Here is an 18,290-nt window from a genome sequence, read left to right on the forward strand (position 1 = left end):
AACCTTTTTCATTTCTCCAAACTATGATTGTAGAGATCAGAACACAGACTTCTTAAGGGTAGTGTCAATCTTCAAATGTTTGCCTTGTTTTGTCACACCCCACAGGCTAGGAGCTGTCTCTCCTGCTCACGTTTTCCAGTTCCAATTGCTACAGTAACTGTTTTCTCTAACTGTAGCAGCCACAGCGACTGGGGAGAAGTCTGTATATAGAAGAAAGACAATAGAAGTGGGGAAGGAGACAGACTCAAGATGTTAATGAGTCTAGCAAAAGGACAGCATAACAACAGAAAGAGGAAATTAAGAAGAAAGAGTGATATGGGAATTACATAAACGGATTATATAATCTCATAAAACTGAGATTTCCATTTGGAAACGGTGGAAAGTGCAAGAACTTCGGAACAAAGAGAATTCTGGCTTGCAGGAAAAAGAGACATTTGGGTAAAAGAACAAGCAGTTCCTTGCTCCTTGGGTGGCTGTGTGTGATTGGTTTTTTAAATTCACCACCACCAGTTGCCATTGGTTTGTCATCCTTATGCCCTGTAGCAAAGGTGGTGTTGGGCGTGGGGACAGCTGCCCACGTGGCATGCTGTGACAGGTTTTCATTTTTATTTTCCTCAAGCTCCATGGGTGCCCTGTGGGTGCTCTGAAACTCAAATTCCCAGGAACAATAAGGAAAATTATTGGTCTAACTTGGTCCTTTAATTTTTTTCCCCACTCATGGGTTGAGATTTCATTAGTTTTCATTTCTCATTAAGAGAAAAATCAAAGAGTGAGAATTAAACACCTCTTGGTTTATTATCTTTCTGAAAATGAGAAGTCGAGCGTCATGGGACAGGAACAGAATGAAGGGTGCAGCTGGCGACCGAGCACCATGGGACCCCCGACAGGACCCGCATCAGCATGAGGGGCTGCTCTCCTCCCCGCCCCTCTGCAGGGCAAGAGGGAGCAATCTCGCATCCAGAAAGACTTTGGGTCTCTATATTTAAGACTCAGTGTCATTAAATGAGGCACCTTCCCTGAGCAGGGCTAATAGGACTCAGATCACATTGGGCTTTCCTGTTTTCTAGCATCGGGGCTGGATTTACACTAACCTTTCAGAATTGTTCCCAGCATTCAACTATGTGTCTCCCCCGACAGATACTAGATATAAAGGCTGTGTCCAACTCATCTGTTAATCTCCTGCGACAAGGCTGGGACCCAGCAACAAATGTAGTGGGTGAAGGGGTGGCTGCGTGCTGAGGTGGGCTGATGGCCCTTGATTTGTATGGCTGTGTGCATTTTTAATCATACCCTGCCTCAGTACAAAAAGGAAATAAAGAACATAATATGGCAGTTTCTCAAAAAAAGATTAAACATAGAATTACCATATGGTCCAGCACTTTCAATTAGGTATACTGTATACCCAAAAGAATTGAAAGCAGGAACTTAAACTGATACTGCACTCCCTGAACAGTGCATAGCTGCACTGTTCACAATAACCAAAAGGTAGAAACAACCCAGTGGCCACTGATGGATGACTGTATAAACAAAATGGCATATGCATACAATGGAATATTAGTTAGCCTTTAACATAACCTTAAAAAGGAAATTCTGATATGTGCTACAACATGGATGAACCTTGAGGGCAATAAGCATTATTGAGGAAAATAAGCCAGACACCAATTGCATGAGCCATCTACATGAGGTACCTGGAATAGTTAAGCTCATAGAGACAGAAAATAGAATGGTGGTTGGCAGGGACTGGAAGGATGAGCTAATGGAGAGCTATTCTTTACTGGATTTAGAGCTTCAGTTTGAGATGATGGAAAATTCAGAAGATAAATGGTGGTGATGGTTGTGTAACAGTGTAACTGTTCTTACTGCCACTGAATTGTACATTCAAAAACGGCTAAAATGATAAATTTTATGAGATGTGTATTTTACCATGATAAAAGGGGAAATAAAGCAATTTCATTTAATGGGCTAACCTTCCTGAATAAGCCAAGAGAACACCAAAGCTGCCCATACAGCTTGCAACTCGCATGTGGCAGAGTCATTTGCTGCATGGCCACACGGCTTCAGCGGAACATGGGCCAGGGTGCCCTTTTCCCCATGGGGAACTGAAAGAACACACACTGGTTCTGTCATAAAATGTACCTGCCCCCAAGCTTCCAAGGCTGGAAGTTATAGGAGAATTCTCCTATGCAATGGTACAACCAGATGTTGTTTCTCCAACTCTCATCCACTGAGTTGCACCACCCACCTGAGGACTATTCACTTATTACTAACAGACCAGCCTTCTAGGGTCAAAACAGCAGTAAACCTGTTTGGGTTCACTCTCTCTGACTCCAGCCTGGAGGAGCAGTGTCCCACAGGGAGCCAGAGCTCAGCGTTGCTGATGGAAGGGACTGGTTTGACATGCAGTTGTTCAAATTAGTAGTTGTTTGGCTTCAGGCAAGTCACTTAAATGAGCCTCAGTTTCCTCATCTAGAAAATGGGAATACGACAGTGCCTACCCCACACACTTGTTCTAAGGCATAAATGAGCTAATCAGTGTTTAACAGTACCGAAAATAAGTATTCAATAAATATGATTGCTTTTCATATGAGATATATTATAGGCGGTAACAGGGACTGGGGGAGAATGTAGAAATATATCAACCCTATAATCTGAACCTCGTACTGACCAGACAGCATGAAAGAGCCTCAGGAGTGAGCAAAATGCAAAGAAGAAACTAAATGGGGCTCTTTAGGGAGATACGTAGTTCTTAAAGAATCCTTTTCACTATTTCTCTGATCCTTCAACTCATTCTTTAGTATTTTAGGTAGTTTGTCTCTTCGGTGATAGATAGATACATGTTTCTCACATCTACTAGAGAGTTTACTCGTTTATACTTAGGAAATGTCTTGAGATCCACGAATCCAAGGAAATTTTGGTTATGTTAATATAATGCCAAGTAAACAGAAAACGCATTAAGGAGAGTTCCACAATTAAACACTATCGAAATTCACCAGAAGCAAGTTACTGCCATCCACATTATGGTCTGGACAACGTTTGACTGTATGATAATGCTTCTTTCATGAATCCAGTCAGTCAGACTCTCACATTGATAGTGTGAAATTGAACTCACTGACTTTAATTGTTTTCTTAATTTTAATTATTCAGGTGCATCTTCCCGAAACCTGAAGCAATTTCTAGAAAGGTAAGTGGAAGATGGATATAAGAACTTGTTTTTAAATTTGGCTCCTCATTTTAGAAAAGGAATGAAAACTTTCTGTTGTTTCCCCATAATCATTTCTACGGAGCGTAAATAGCTTGTTAGTCACTCTCCAAACACGAAGATATCGCTCTTTAGGCCAGTGAGCATAGGAAGTGATTAATTTGCATATGTCCTCAAAGAAGGATTTTAAAAATGCATACAAAGTGCATAAAACAGGTCTGGCAGAAGTAACTGAAAAGACAAAAGGATTATGTCATATTCCTGCTTTATGAATGAGAAAACATTTTGTGCTTATTTGGGGCTGAAAATTCAGAATCAACGCCCTGGGTGCCTTGAATGGAAGCCTAAGGAAGCCCTTGTCTTTTCAAAGTTTACTTCAGGTCCACAGCTGTCAGGACATCCTACAAATGAGCACATAAGTCACCCAATACCCCGCTTGTGTTTACTGATGACAAATGCTGTGAAAGAGGTCAAGATGGTGGTGTGTCTCTTTACCTGGGACTTCTATGTACTCCTTTCAGTTCTGTGCATTTATGTGGCCTTTCCCTGATAGAGAAGTGAGATAATGATTATAGAAAAGAATAGAGGAAATGAGAATGATAATCAGCTATACTTGAATAAAAGAAAAATAGCCAAAAGTTACCAAGGGGGTGGCTGTACAGAAATTATCTTCACAGACCTAGCCTGTGTCACTGGTCACAAAGCTCGATTTCCAAGTGTCTGACGTTTGGATTCTGTCTGTGGCTTCTCAGCTTGTCTAGGAACCAACTGTTGGACCATCCAGCCATCGTGATATACGCCATGATTGGAAATGATGTCTGCAATGGGTGAGTTATTGAGAAAGAAGATTGTCAAAATTCTTTGGCTGTGGCTTCCCTACTCTTCCCCACCCCACTCCACACGAACCCCACCCCATAATAATAGCCTGCTGTTGAATTGGATGTCTCTATCTTGGAAGCAAGTCCTAGACACATGTGAAATCCACAGAACCAAACTGTGAAGCTGAAATCCCCTTTTGAAAATATCTGATCCATTAATTGTCAATTCCAAGATCACAAAAAATGGGTGTGTCATGAGTTATATCACAGTTATGAATTACATCACAGGGAATATGCTACTACCAACCAAGAATCAAAGATTGCGAATCATGACTTGTTAAATAAAATAAGACAGAAGCACAGTTACCCTATAAGGACACTTATCTCACTCATATTCTGATCTACTCTACTTCCTTGTGTGGAAGAGACAGCATAGAAGCATAGACTTGCAGTATTTGCAAAGAAACTGCACATAACTCACATCCAATCCTATTTATGCCCATGGCCCATAGCAAGAGAGTAGTTTTGCTGACCTGGTAATATCAGTAGTGATTTCAAAATGCTGAATGCCTCAGTTCCCCTACAACATTTGGGGAGGTGTCTCAAAATCTGTGTATATCCCTAAGAATATAATGCATATATGGATGCCATCTGTCCTGTCATTGTGGCAAAACAAAAAAAAAGTCGAGACAGGATCTAGAGCAACTCCCCAGGAGCGACCCATCCACTATTTTAGGAAGCAGGAAAGTCAGCCCAAGAGAGATTCCATGACTTGCCCAGGCACCAGGACTGATTGGTGGCAGGGCTGGACACAGCCCAAGTGGTGCTGGAAGTGAGCATCCTGCTCACCGCCCAGCCTTTGTTTTCCTGTGCTTCACTCCCTAAGCTTTCCAAGTCTGTTCTGAAAACAAAGTTCAATGGTATCAAAGTGTGTCTCCCCTTGCAGACAGGACTCTGAGGTGCAGGGGATGTAGACATAATCAGTGGAGCGAGTTCAGGGAAAGAGATGCCACGCTGTGATCCAGAGATACTGATGCGCCGGGTACTGCCTTGCCGTCCTCAGGCTGCTTTACTGCTCTGCCCAGAACCCCACGTCGGACAAGGCTGCATGCCTTATTTGCTTTCTTTTACTTATTCACTTTTTAAAAAGTATGTATTGAGCACCCATGATATGCCAAGCACATGCCAGGCTCTGGAATGCAATGGCAAAGAGGCCACAGTCCCTGACCTCAAGGAGCCTATGGAAGGAGACGAATCATGCTTCAGCCCCGAAGCTCCCAGACTGTGCCCCTCTCCCCCATGAAACAGAGCAAACCTATGATCAGGCCAGCCAGTGCTCCTCCAGCCGCCGGGTCACGTCCTTCCAGAGGGGGACAGATAGCAAACTGGTTATACAGAGTAAAGAACATGTGCAAAAAGAGGCTGTAACTCCAAAAGCCAAAATCCCTGAAACTGTCTTTTTCCAGCACAACCTGCTTACCCAGAGGCCCTCCAGCCCTGTCCTACTTTTCCATTTCCAAAGAGCCAAAGGGCAGGCACACGTCAGCCAGAGACCCGTGCCAGCCTCTCCCCTGCCAGCGAACTGGGCAGAGAAGCAGCAAGCATTTGGGTGAAAGAACAGAGCTGGCTGCGTGGGATGTCCCTGTGGTGCCCACTTTGCGACGTCCTGTGGAGGGGTTAAAAAAATAAAGACAGATGGCCACTCTACCTCCCCATCTGCCAGAATGTCAAGGTGGAGTAGAAATCCCAAAATGAGCAAAGAGATTTTATAAAAAGCTCAAGCCAGCAAGGAGTTACATAAGTCTGTCCTAGAAGAAGTTTTAGGATATCTGCTTGACTTTTTTCTTTCCTTTTTGTTGTGATGATGCTAGCTCTTACTGAAATAATGCATTGATGTGCTTCCTTCTCACATTTCTAAACTCAAGTAGTTACTCAATAAATACTTGTTACATGAATGAAGGTCACAGTCAGAAGATAGCTTTTAGCATCAGGAATTCAAGAAGAAAGGTCATACAGAGAACCTAACTGTCTCATTGTAACCTACTCAATATTATTTAAGCTAACTCAGCTTCCTCGGGCTTTTCGTCTCACGATGCCCTCAAAAGCTATATAATGTGAGTGACATAGAAGGAGAAAAATTCCTGGAAACAGAGCAGATGTGGGTGAGCTACGGCAGCAGAACCTTTAGGTATCAGGGACAACAGTGGGAACTGGGAATGGCCTCAGGACATCAAATCATAAAGGCCAATGACAACCCTTCCCCAGCATCCCACCGTGACATCCTTGAAAAGAGCATTGTAATTGCTGGAAATGTGATCAAATTATACAAGCATCTAACACTAGCCACATTAATTGACATGATTCCATTTTTTACAATAGATATAGAAATTACAAACTGAATGTTTTTCATCTAGTGGAGAGAGCCGGGACCACCCATACATGTTGTCTGTGGCTGCCTCCTGCCCCCAGCCCTTCTTGTCCCGCAATGCTGATGCTTCAGGTTACACCAAAGCAGCCGACCAGCACGGCATTAAGAGGAAGCCAGCCATGGTGTTGACGGGTCACAGCCCCCAAGGAGCCTGGACCAGTGGGAAACAATCCGTGCTACCCATTCAGGTGGTAGAAAAATCAGCAGGGGAGGGAATGGACAGAACTCCTGCTGCCCAGAGGAATCTTCTCTCCCAGCCCCCTCAGTCAGAGGCACGGGTGGCAAAGGTAATGATAAGGAATTTCCAACCAGCCAGCATGTCCCCGGACACACCCACTTTTAAGGGACTTTTAATGTATCTGTATGCATGGACTAATATGGGAGTCCCCACTCCATTCCCGGTCTGGGTCAAGATGCCTCTTTGAGAGGATGGACGGGAGCCCAGTGATGTGAGCACAACTAAATGACATGAAGAGAAGGGCTTCAACCCTCTTACCTGGATGTTTCAAAAACATGAAAGCTGGCTGTGACTGAGGTCTGAGTGTGCAATCACGGCAGGTCTCTGGGCTTTAGCTCCGGTTCTGGGAAGCTGATTTTCCTGCAGAGGCTGTTCCCCTTCTTCCATGAGAGGGGGCACCTCTCTGGCATCAGCCAGGTAAAATCTGGCCGGCCTGCCTGCCAGGGAAATGAAATGATCCCGGCCAGCCCTGCACCCAAGTAAAGAGCTTATTTTGCATCATCAGACACAATTCATTAGGACGGGACGGGCTTTGGAGACACCCTCAGGCGTGAGGCTCTTCATCTGTTCCGAGCCCAGCCATGTGTTCCTGACACGTGCGAGAGCATGTCATCGGGCTCCAACTTCTCTCTCATTACTTTCCCTGGTGTGTCCAGCGCGTCCCCAGGCTCGTTTTCACATTTCTTCTCTGTTAGCTAGGCACTCACCCACTGACCCCGCACCCACCATCTGGGTGTCTGGGGTGAGCTTGCCAGTGTGTGAGGAGGGGTGCCAGGGCTCCGGGGCAGCCAGGCAAACCCAGGGAGGCAGGTGGCCCAAACACCTGAGTTGAAAAGGGTAAAGTGCCTTCATCTCAGCCATTCCACCTTTGGAAGACACTAGAGAGACCTAGGAGATAGTTCCCAAATGACTAGGGTTCTTTGGTCCCCAAAATATTAACACTAAGTCCTCCCAAAACTCAACAGAGGAGAAAGAGTACACAGATCAAAATGGCACTGAGAATTTTTCAGGGACAGAAGTTGGAAGGCACCTTCCATGGCATCTGGAAAGGGTGACCCACCACCTGTCACATAGATCCTTTGGCCTTTGCCTGATTTAAGAATTGGTTGATTTTGCTATGCACATTAAAGGATTTAACTGACAATGCACATGTGCAAATGATGTAGCCATGCAAGATGGAACAAAGATGACTGGAGAATGTTCCAGTAGCAACACCAAGGCTTCCATTTGGATTTCACCTGACAATTAGCCCATTTGATTATGCTTACTTAATTGGTGGGTGCCGTTTCATAGGTACAAATTAGCTCAGACTCTTTATCTTCAGGATTGTGTCTCTAACCAAAAAAAATAATCATTCAGTGGGGAGTTTGGGAAACTTTGCTCCATCTTGATTCATCTTGCCTTTATGTGGTTGGAGAGTATTAGCTCAGCATAATTGCTTTGTGCCAGAGTGCTGTTGGATCAGCAGGAAAAAAAAAAAAAAAAAGAATGTGGCAAGGCCAGAGTTAATAGGCAGTGTGTGTGAACTTTGCCAATGACAAAAGATGGGATATAGACTCCCAACTTGCCTTTCACTTCACCCTTGCTGTCACACTTCAAACACACAGTGAATATAAAACCTGGTTACTCTGGGTGTGTTCTCTTGATCGGCATAAACCCACAAGGCAGCCTAAATTCCCTTTACAAATGGGAATTCTTCTAGGAAGCACTGCTTCTGCTCATATACAGATCATGCTGGAGCCCCTACCTCACCCCTGCCCCCAGTAGGAGGGCAACGTAGTCTCAAATCCCTGTGAGTGTTTTTATGCAAGTTAGAGAGATTTTTATTCAAAAAGTAGTATCATTTTTTTTCATGGCAACAAAAAACATGAATTTAGCATGCAGTCTTATATGCTGAGGTTTTGTAAAATCAGACATCTATTAATATTTTTCCCCCTTAGGAAAGTCCAAGCAACCCATTACACAGTGTAGAAGCATGGACACCAACCACAGCTAACATCCTACTGGTCACCCCCAAAACACCAGGCTTGTGCTGCCTCTTCTTCTGTGTGGGGACATGTTGCTGGCCACAGATTGGCCCATGTGACCCTCATGCCCATGTTCAGCCTCACGACCTTCTGGATAGTGGCCAATTTGGAAGGTGATTTTATTTGACTACTTCAAATAAGTGGAGGAGAAATGACATAAAATTATAGTGTTTTCTGCCCCTCCCATCAAAGCTTAAATGGGGTCCAGTTTTTTCCCTCACTTTAGAAAGAGGAATAAAAATGATATGGGAATCTGTGTCTCTGGTTACAAAATAATGTTTATTGTGAAAAGTTCAAATAATACAGGACTTACGGAGTGAAAGTATCCCCATAATCGCTCCCTACCACCCCCACCCGCCACCATCCCGCTCCAATACTGACAGTTTGATGTATTTACATCCAGATTTTTATAGCCAAATTCTAACTTAAAGATTTTAATAGTCATTGAAATGAAATAAGATTATGCATACTGCTCTACAGTTTGTTCTCTGAAGTCAACAATACTTTTTAGCCATCTCTCCACATGAACACATACAAATTATTTTGTTCTTTTTTATTTTATTGAAGTGAAATTCACATAATATAAAATTAATCATTCTAAAATGAACAATTCAGTGGCATTTAGTACAATGTGCAACCACCAACTATATTTAGTTATTTCATCCTTTTTAATGCTGTATAGAGTTCTATTACATGGATGTACATGATGTATGTATCTAGCCTTTTTAGCTTTTTCCAGTTTCACACTATTCCAAGCAATATCACAATACTTGTATCTATATTTTTGCAGATTTGTAGAAATGTTACTACAGGATAACTTCCTGAAAGTGAAATTTCAAGGTCAAAAATTAAGCCACCTTGAAATTTTGATAGATTTTGAAAAATTGCCTTCCAAAAAGACAGTGCCAATGTCCATTTAGGAGCTCCCCTAAAAGGGAGAATAGTGGCTCCCCAGGAGCCTCTTTCTGTCCCCTCTTCCCATATCACTTATGCCCCGGGTCCAGCCTCTGGGTGATGGACTTACTGTTCCTGGTTTGCAATCTATTTTTTTTTTTTTATTTTTTTTTTTTTGAGACAGAGTCTCACTTTGTTGCCCAGGCTAGAGTGAGTGCCGTGGCGTCAGCCTAGCTCACAGCAACCTCAAACTCCTGGGCTCAAGCCATCCTCCTGCCTCAGCCTCCCGAGTAGCTGGGACTACAGGCATGCGCCACTATGCCCGGCTAATTTTTTCTATATATATATTTTTAGTTGTCCATATAATTTCTTTCTATTTTTAGTAGAGACGGGGTCTCGCTCTTGCTCAGGCTGGTCTCGAACTCCTGACCTTGAGCGATCCACCCGCCTCGGCCTCCCAGAGTGCTAGGATTACAGGCGTGAGCCACCGCGCCCGGCCTGGTTTGCAATCTATATTCAGTTCCCTAGGGCTGGCATAACCAAGTACCACAAACTGGGTGGCTTGAAACACAGAAATTTATTCTCTCACAGTTCTGGAGAAGAGGAGTCCAAAATCAAGGTGTCAGCAGTGCCCTGCTGCCTCTGAGCTCCAGGGGAAAATCCTTCCTTTTCTCTTTCAGCTTCTGGTAGCTCAGGGCCATCTTCAGCATTTGTAGCTTATGGCAGCGTGATCTGATCTCTGCCTCCATCTGCGCATGGCTGTCTTCCTCGAGTGTCTGTGTGTCACCTCGCCTTCTCATAAGGACACTAGTCATTGAATTTAAGGCTCACCCTAATCCATTATCACCTTATCTTAACTAATTACATCAGCAAAGACCCTATTTTCAAATAATGTCACATTCTGAGGGACACTATTCGACCTGCTATATGATCATTAGGTAAATTTGTAATTTTAAGTACACAAAATAGAAAACAGCTCTATAGCATCATTCTGTTGAGGTTGACAGCAGGCAGTTTAGAGCCTACAGAGTAGATGGAAACCTTAGAGAATTCGGTATTCTACTCCCAGGTTAATGCAGGTTAGTATCCTCATTCAAATTTGGTATGATCCTGAAAGCATGTACAAAAGTCTGTTGCACAAAAAATGAACAATAATAGACATATATTAACACCAAAAAATATTCTAGCATCCCTGTTTACACCTTGCCTTTTAAATATAACTTTAAATAAATAAAATACATTTTTAACATAATGTCAAATGATGTATTCCTAGTATTTTGCACATTTCTTACTTCTGTTCTTTTCCAAACCAAATGAAAAGAAGTCAATCAGCTTAAATTTAATGAATGTCTGATGGTGGCTAAAGGTTTGCTACTTTCAGTTCACTTATCATTTCCACTTTTGTCTTAAAATGCTTTGATTTTAGGCCTGTCCTTCTTATAATTACTTTCAGCACTTTCTTTTTCTGTTCTATTGACTTTTATGAAATAAAAGAAACTATAACTTAAAAATTCGAATATCCTCTATAGAGCACAAGCACTGCTACATAAGGACAGTGATGCCAAATGGAATTGTTTGTTGGCAAATGCTGTCGTGGGGTGTAGCCTGGAATAGTAGTCTATCAGGAAATGCATGAAAGTCCAAATTTAGTGTAGAAACTGAAGGATAAAAAGCAAGATATAGTGTGGACACATAATACAACTTTATTTCTCAGTGAGATTCTGTTTCCCAAACTGTAATATGTGGGAAAAGCTATAAAGACCAAGTTACAGATCTTAAAGTGTCAAATAACTGTAAGCGATACTGAATCCCTTTGTTTTCATTAACTGTGTGTAAGTCAGGATAGGAAGGTTATGCTACAGGAACAAACAGCCTCTAAAACCTTAGCACTAAAAAGCAACAGATGTTTACTTCTAGCTCACACTATTTGTCCATCAAGGATCAGCACAGGACTATGTTCCTGGACTCAGATTGGTGAAGCAGCTATATAGAACATTGCCTGTACCCATGGCAAAGAAAAAGAATATTCTAAAGCCTCTGTCACCACCAAACATGACACGTCACTTCTGCTCACAGCTCATTGGCCAGAACCAGTCACATGGTCCACCCAACAGCAAAGGAGTCAGGAAGTACAGTTTGACCATGTGCCAGAAAGGTGGAAAACCAGGAATATTTTGCAGATAGCACCAATAACTACCACACTGTCTGTGTATGCCTGTGGGGAGTGGAGGTGTATCTTATATTTGCATGCAGCTGCATGCATCTGTCTTTACAATCAACTAAGATATTCTTTTTCTTCTACCAACAGGAAGGCTGATCCAGTTCCGGCCATGACCACTCCTGAGAAATTGTACTCCAATGTCATGGAGACTCTGAAATACCTCAACGCCCACCTGCCCAATGGCAGCCACGTTGTCTTTTATGGCTTGCCAGATGGAACCTTTCTCTGGGATAATTTGCACGACAGATATCATCCTCTTGGTATCAGTTTGAAGATATTTTATTCTTTAACAATGTCAATGTGTATATAGTTCAATGTATTCATAGTTCAAACCACGTAGAAAGATGCCTAAAATGCTATCAGAGAACATGGGTCGGAGCTGGTGAAGGGAAGTGTCAGGTGTAGTATCTGAAGGTCATTATTCAGAGGACGGCAGAATCAAATCCAAAGCCAAAAAGGGCAGAAGTATTTAATTAAGAATTAGGGAAAACTGAAAGATAAGGGTTTAAATCAGGAAACTCCTTTAGCAGAAGGTGAATTGCAGAATGTGCTAAGGAAGCCCAAACATGAAACAGGGAGCATCAAAGGGAGGGGTTTCTCCCAACCTCAGTGGTGAGTAGCCTCCTGTTAGCCAGTGAGAATTCTCTAGAACACAGTCCTCCAGCCTGCTCATTTTCTGCTTCTACACTAATCTTGGGGTAGCTTGCTCTAAAAGGCTTTAAAGGTCCCAGAAACTTCTAATGGAAGCTCTAACATTCTAGATACCATGCAAACAATGTCAAAGTGGCAGTAATTCACCTTAGGAAGGGCTGCGCGCTGATCCTTAAAACTGCCCCGTGAGATAGATGGTTTCATTAACTATGGTAATTCCACTTCATAGATGAAAAAGCTAAGGCTCAGAGAGGTTAGGTAGCTTGCCAAATGTTGCATCACTCATTATATATTCAAGCTGGGGGTAGCAGGGCTCTGCTTCCTGTATTTCAAAAGAGACTATATTTATTAAGCACCTACTATGTGCCAGGAACTGTTGTAGGTACAGGAAACCAGCAATGAACACAGTAATCCTAGATTCCTGCCCACATAATGTTTATATTCCAGTGGGAGAGAGTCTCAAAAGTATGTCAGAGGGTGATAAGTGTCACAGGAGGAGAATTAGGCAGAGAAGAGGAGCAGGGAGTGCCAACCTCAGGCCTCGCTGATGAGCCTCTACAAGGAGAGGCCTGGGTACCCTTCCCTCAGACCCATATTGACGTCACCTGCTCCAGTCAGTCACGAAGCAGAGGCTGCCCTGTCCCTGGAATTACCCTACCACTTCCTGAGAACAACCCAAGCTAAAATGTGCCTGGGGGTCCAAGCACCTTCTTAGGAGTCAGGTGAGCAATTCAAAGATCTGAAACTCATTCCTTAGTGCCCTTCGGGGGTGTGGGTGGAGAGCCAGATGTCACACTCAATGCCATCAAGAGCTTTCCCTTGCATGAATAACCTGGTGAGTATCTTTTCAAATTTCCCTTGACTGCAGTCCCTGGGTAAGCCAAGCCCCTGGCTTCTCCATCAGAAAATCCACCCCTCCCCTCATGAGAAAAGAGTAGGGGCCTTTCAACCAGCTCTCAGGGGGCTCTGATCTCTTCACTGGGTGGCGGAGGACGGGGGGTGATGACAGATGCCCAGGTTCCAGGCTTCTCATCAATGAGGCTGAAGTCATTTTCCCCTTGAGTTACTAAAGTGTATTACAAATATTATTATCCAAGCAAAACACTGTCCAGCCTCACCGGAGGAAAGCGTATTCTTCCTGTTCATGCAACTTTGACTGTGCCCCTGAGAAACAGTATTCATAATATAATCACACGCAAGAGAACTCCGCTCCATTCTGAGCTCCTTGCAAGTATAAAAGACAACTTGGGCTAAGAATGTCTCTTTGAGCCATTGGATACATCTGTCCCAACAGATTCTTCCAGATTGCTAAATTTCTCCCATGCTAAGAAATGCTTGGGGGGAGTTGGGGGCAGGGGCCGTGTGCTCCCAATTTACTTCATCACACCAACAGGGATTTGACTCTGAGTTTTCTGATTTCAAATCCCATTCTCTTTTCGTGAACTCTGGTTAGACAGCCTCCATAAATTCTTTCCGAGATGCCATGCAATTCACTTGATTTGACCGTGGTATATAATAGTGACTCCATGAGATTTGGAGAGAAGGGAAGGAAAGAAGGTGTTTTGGGGATTCATCATCTACTTTTCTGGATTCTGTAGGTCAGTGGTTCTCAGTTGAGGGCAACCCACACCCCTATGCCCCGTTATTACACCTGGGGGTGGGGGATGGTGCAGCTAGCATCTAGTGGGTAGAGGCCACAGATGTCGCTAAACCTTCTACAGTACGCAGGACGGCCCCACAACCAAGAATGCCAGTAGTGCCGAAATGGAGAAACTCTGCTCTAGGCTTTGCCTTGTGCTCCCCAAGTGGCTTCTCTCTGGCCACAAATCACATGCTAGCATTTAACAGCACGGAAAAGGAAGAAGGCAAAGGTGGAACAAGTTTGTTCTGTATAAACAACCCTAGTTTTGAAAAAAAATCTCATCAGGGAGAAAGTTGAAACCATCTAAAAATTCGTTTAATGTTTTTAAAGTAATTATTCACATCCCAAATTATCCCTGCTGCCTGGTTGCCATGGGAAATAAATTATGAATTTCTCAACGAAGCATCAGGGTCCTTCCTAGAAAGACTGGGGAAGTAGGAGGGATTTTTCCAGCTTCCCCATTCCTCCGTTGCAGGGCTCACAGCTCACACAGGAGGAGAGACTCGAAGAGAGGGCCGCTGCCTTGCGCTGTCTCTCTTCCACTGCTCCCACTCCAGACCCCATCCTTGCACCTTCATTCCCAGCAGACGTGAACCAGCAGGGAAGCAAGGTCAATGCTGGACCAGCCTCCAGGGTTCGGTTGCTCTGTCTAGGTTAGAATAGATCGCATCTTAGTCAACAGCCGGACACTCGAGTCTGATTCCCAGGGCTCTGGGATGAGGGATTTGCAAGCAAAGAAAACAGCTGGGGAGTGGGGGAGTTCCCTTTATTTCTGTATTTGAGCCTAGATGCATGGTGATGGTAATCTCTAGACTGCGGCCACCTCTTAAGGAGTAGGAAAGAGTTCCGGGAGCAGAGGGGTTGAGGCGAAGCTCCTGGTCTGTGAGACATTGTCTGCTGCCTCGCCTGCCCTTAGCAAGACAGGCAGGAAGTCAGCCTGACCATTCAGCAAAGGAAAGGCTCAATGCCATAGAGTGAAACCAGCAGGTAATGGAGGCCCAGGATGAGCACAGGTGCCCGTCTCATACCTGCCAGGGAGTGGAGAGTGATGAACCCCACCCCACCCCAGCACCTCTGCTCTTCAACTGTGTTTGTGAGTCACTACCCAGTCACTGACCGGCTGCCAAGGGCTGGGACACCCCACAATCTCTGCCAGTCATTACAATTCCTGGGGAGAGTTTCTTGTCTTTGTGAGGCATTACCAGAGAGCAAGCCTCACGCATTAGGATTCTACTTACGCAGATCTTTTGAGAAAAGTCAAGCTCAGCCCGTCATGAGTCCTCTCAGCCGTAGTCTGTGAGGAAGGCAGTCGTTCCAGGAGTCTGTCTGAAATGCCTGTTCTCTGCTTGTGGGTTAAGATGATATAGAGGGAGTCCCTGTCCTCACAGGAAAGAGACAAAGACAACTCCACAGAGGAAAATAGCACACAGAGCCTGACAAGTGGCAATGACGATGACGCAGGCCATGGGCATTCTGGGAGCTGTCCAAAGGGTAGACTGTGGTTAGGGAGTCGGAGATTGCTGACTACAAATGAGTCTGCAAGTCAGCCCTCCCTGAAGGACCCCTGCCACAAAACAACAACAACAACAACAGCTGCAGCAGAAACTTACTTTTGCCCCAATTACTCTTAAACTTGAAACCAAATGTCTTTTTAAAATACCTCGTAGTTTTTTTTTTTTTTTTTTTAGGGTTTTTTTTCTTTCTTTAATTATAATTCCAGAAGAAATCATCATATCCCTGATAACTGATTCTCAACAGAAACAAATAATAGAAATGACTTTTTCAGGGCTTGAGCTTTATTTGGCAATTCACACATTCTTCCCCCTTCTTTCACTTCTCTCTGCCAAAAACTAAGGTATCTACTTCTATTTAGTATGTATAAGAACAGAAACCTGGGAAAGTTTCTGCTGGAAAATTTCTTATATAGAAATATAATTTCTAATGACTTTTCTGACTTTTATAATTATATAGATACTTTTATATAAGATGGAGTTGCTACTTCTGGCTCTGCTATGAACATTAAACAAGGTCATTTAGCTCCTTCATTTCCTATAATATAACCGTGATAATGAAATAGTAACAGTTTAGGATAGAACTTGGATTTTTCAACCAAACCTATGAACCATATTCACTGGTGACTACAGTGTACCAATATTACCCATTCTTTTTCTTTTTTTTTTTTCAATTTAATTTTACAGAATCAAAGAGTCTAACAGTATATCTTGTTAGATACGGTATGTCCTCATAATGTATACATTATTTCTTGTACAATGATATGAAATAATATGAGAAATATTCATGATAAATTATTAAGTGAACAGTGCAAGTTAAAAACAATAGTTTCATATTTTTCCCCACCCCCCCTTTCCCGAGTCAGCACCTTCAAGTGTTACCGCTCCCCAAACTGTGCGCAATGCACTCATTGTGTAGGCATACCCCCATCCCCTCCCCCACCCCCCACCTCAGTCTGATGTCCAATTGGTGTCGTTCCCAGATTTGTATTTAGGTGATGATCAAGGAAACCAATTTTATGGTGAGTACATGTGATGCTTGTTTTTCCATTCTTGGGATACTTCACTTAATATAATGGGTTCCAACTCTCTCCAGGAGAACCGTAGAGATGTCGTATCTTCATCATTCCTTACAGCTGAGTAGTATTCCATGGGTAGTTTATATTTTATTACTAGCTTTCTCCCCATCTGAATTAGTGTGGTTTTAATGCATTCAGATGGTATTTCATGGAGGTGTGACTGATTTTTGTTGGTACTAAGCTTTCATGATACCTAAGGTTTCAATTGTGTTCCCAGCATTGAATAAATACCAAAGACCCTGCCCTAAAGAACTTACAGATTGCTGAGACACAAACTGCCACTCCAGCCAGCTGGGGAAGAATATGACCTCAACTCTGCAGAGGGAGCTCATGGCATGCACTGGGTCAGCCCACTGGCCCCCAGCCACACACACGTGTGCACACAGGTGCATGCACACACACATGCACACGTGTGCATGCACACACACACAGATTGCTCCTCAGCCCTTGACAATTCCTGGCCACTATGGGACAGTCCTCCTGACCTGCCCCTGGGGCATTCTTGATCAGCTTTCTTAACCAGATTGACTTTCTGACCAGGTGGTCACGGACACACCTCTTTGCATGTACCCCATACAGGCGGGATCGGTCTTTATGCCAGGGCTACTCAATGTGCAAAAATTACGTCAAAACAATAAGGGATAATAGGTAATGCCTAAAAAAGAAAGAGTGAGTGATCAACTGATAGTGCCAGTGAGGGGAGAAAGCATAAGAACCACCTTCCCACTTCCCTTTCTTTAAGCCCATCACAGGTGCTCCTAACAATCTTGCCCGTGAGCAGAGTCGCCCTCCCTCTAACAGGCAGAAATACCGAGAGAAGGGAGTCCACCTCGTTATCCCTGTTGCAGTTACCGACTAACTACACTTAATGTGCCCTCATCCTTCTCAGCAGACCTAGTGCTTCACACTGAGGATTTTTCCTTTACCAACGGGCCCAACTGCAGCCAGTGCCAGAATGGCAGAGAGACGGGGGGAACAGGGGAAGGGATCGCAGAGGGTCTGGAAGGAGGGTGCACCTCATGGTCTCCTTCTGAGGTGTGCTGGCCCTCACAGGAGGACAGCAGGAAGAGGGAGTATGGCAGGCTGGACAGAGGCTGAGATGGCCTCACTTTGAGGGGCAGCCAGCTGTTAGGGTCCCAGTATCCCAACCCCTCCGCACAGCACAGCAATCCAGGCTGGCAGGTGGGAGGGAAGGGTGCAGGAGTGTTACTCCTGGTCAGAAACAAGGAGCCACCTCCTTTCAGGTTGAAGAGGCTGCAGCCACCGAGCAGGGTAAAGAGAGAAAGGCTGCCCCTCAGGGTGAGGGGACACGTCGGGCCCAGCAGGGTGGCAGGGCCCTAGCACACTACCTCAGTTCCATTATGAGGCCCAGTCCCAGCAAAGAAGTAAGGTGTCCGCCAAGCACCAAGGGATAGGCAAGACCTCACAGAGGGTGCTTATAGGAGAGGCTGCGACTCGGTGGCTCAGCGGCTGTCCCTCCGCGAGAAGGAGCCAAGTCATCCGGGCACCTGGGGGAGCCAAACTGGGGAGCAGAGGTTGACGGTGTGAGTCTCTGCAGTGGGCTGAGATGAGCAGAAGCACA

General features: G+C 44.3%; 1 protein-coding gene across 3 annotated transcripts in view; it reads left to right on the forward strand.

The window, feature by feature from the left end:
• Positions 1–18,290, forward strand: part of AOAH (acyloxyacyl hydrolase) — a 189,698-nt gene that overhangs the window by 153,076 nt on the left and 18,332 nt on the right. For all 3 annotated transcript variants that reach the window (XM_069461844.1, XM_069461843.1, XM_069461845.1), the window contains 3 exons: positions 3,145–3,181; positions 3,952–4,026; positions 11,913–12,085. In XM_069461844.1, the coding sequence (XP_069317945.1) occupies positions 3,145–3,181; positions 3,952–4,026; positions 11,913–12,085 (285 nt within the window). The remainder of the gene's footprint in view (positions 1–3,144; positions 3,182–3,951; positions 4,027–11,912; positions 12,086–18,290) is intronic.

This window comes from Eulemur rufifrons, chromosome 29 (assembly GCF_041146395.1).
Source record: "Eulemur rufifrons isolate Redbay chromosome 29, OSU_ERuf_1, whole genome shotgun sequence".
Lineage (NCBI taxonomy): Eukaryota > Metazoa > Chordata > Mammalia > Primates > Lemuridae > Eulemur > Eulemur rufifrons.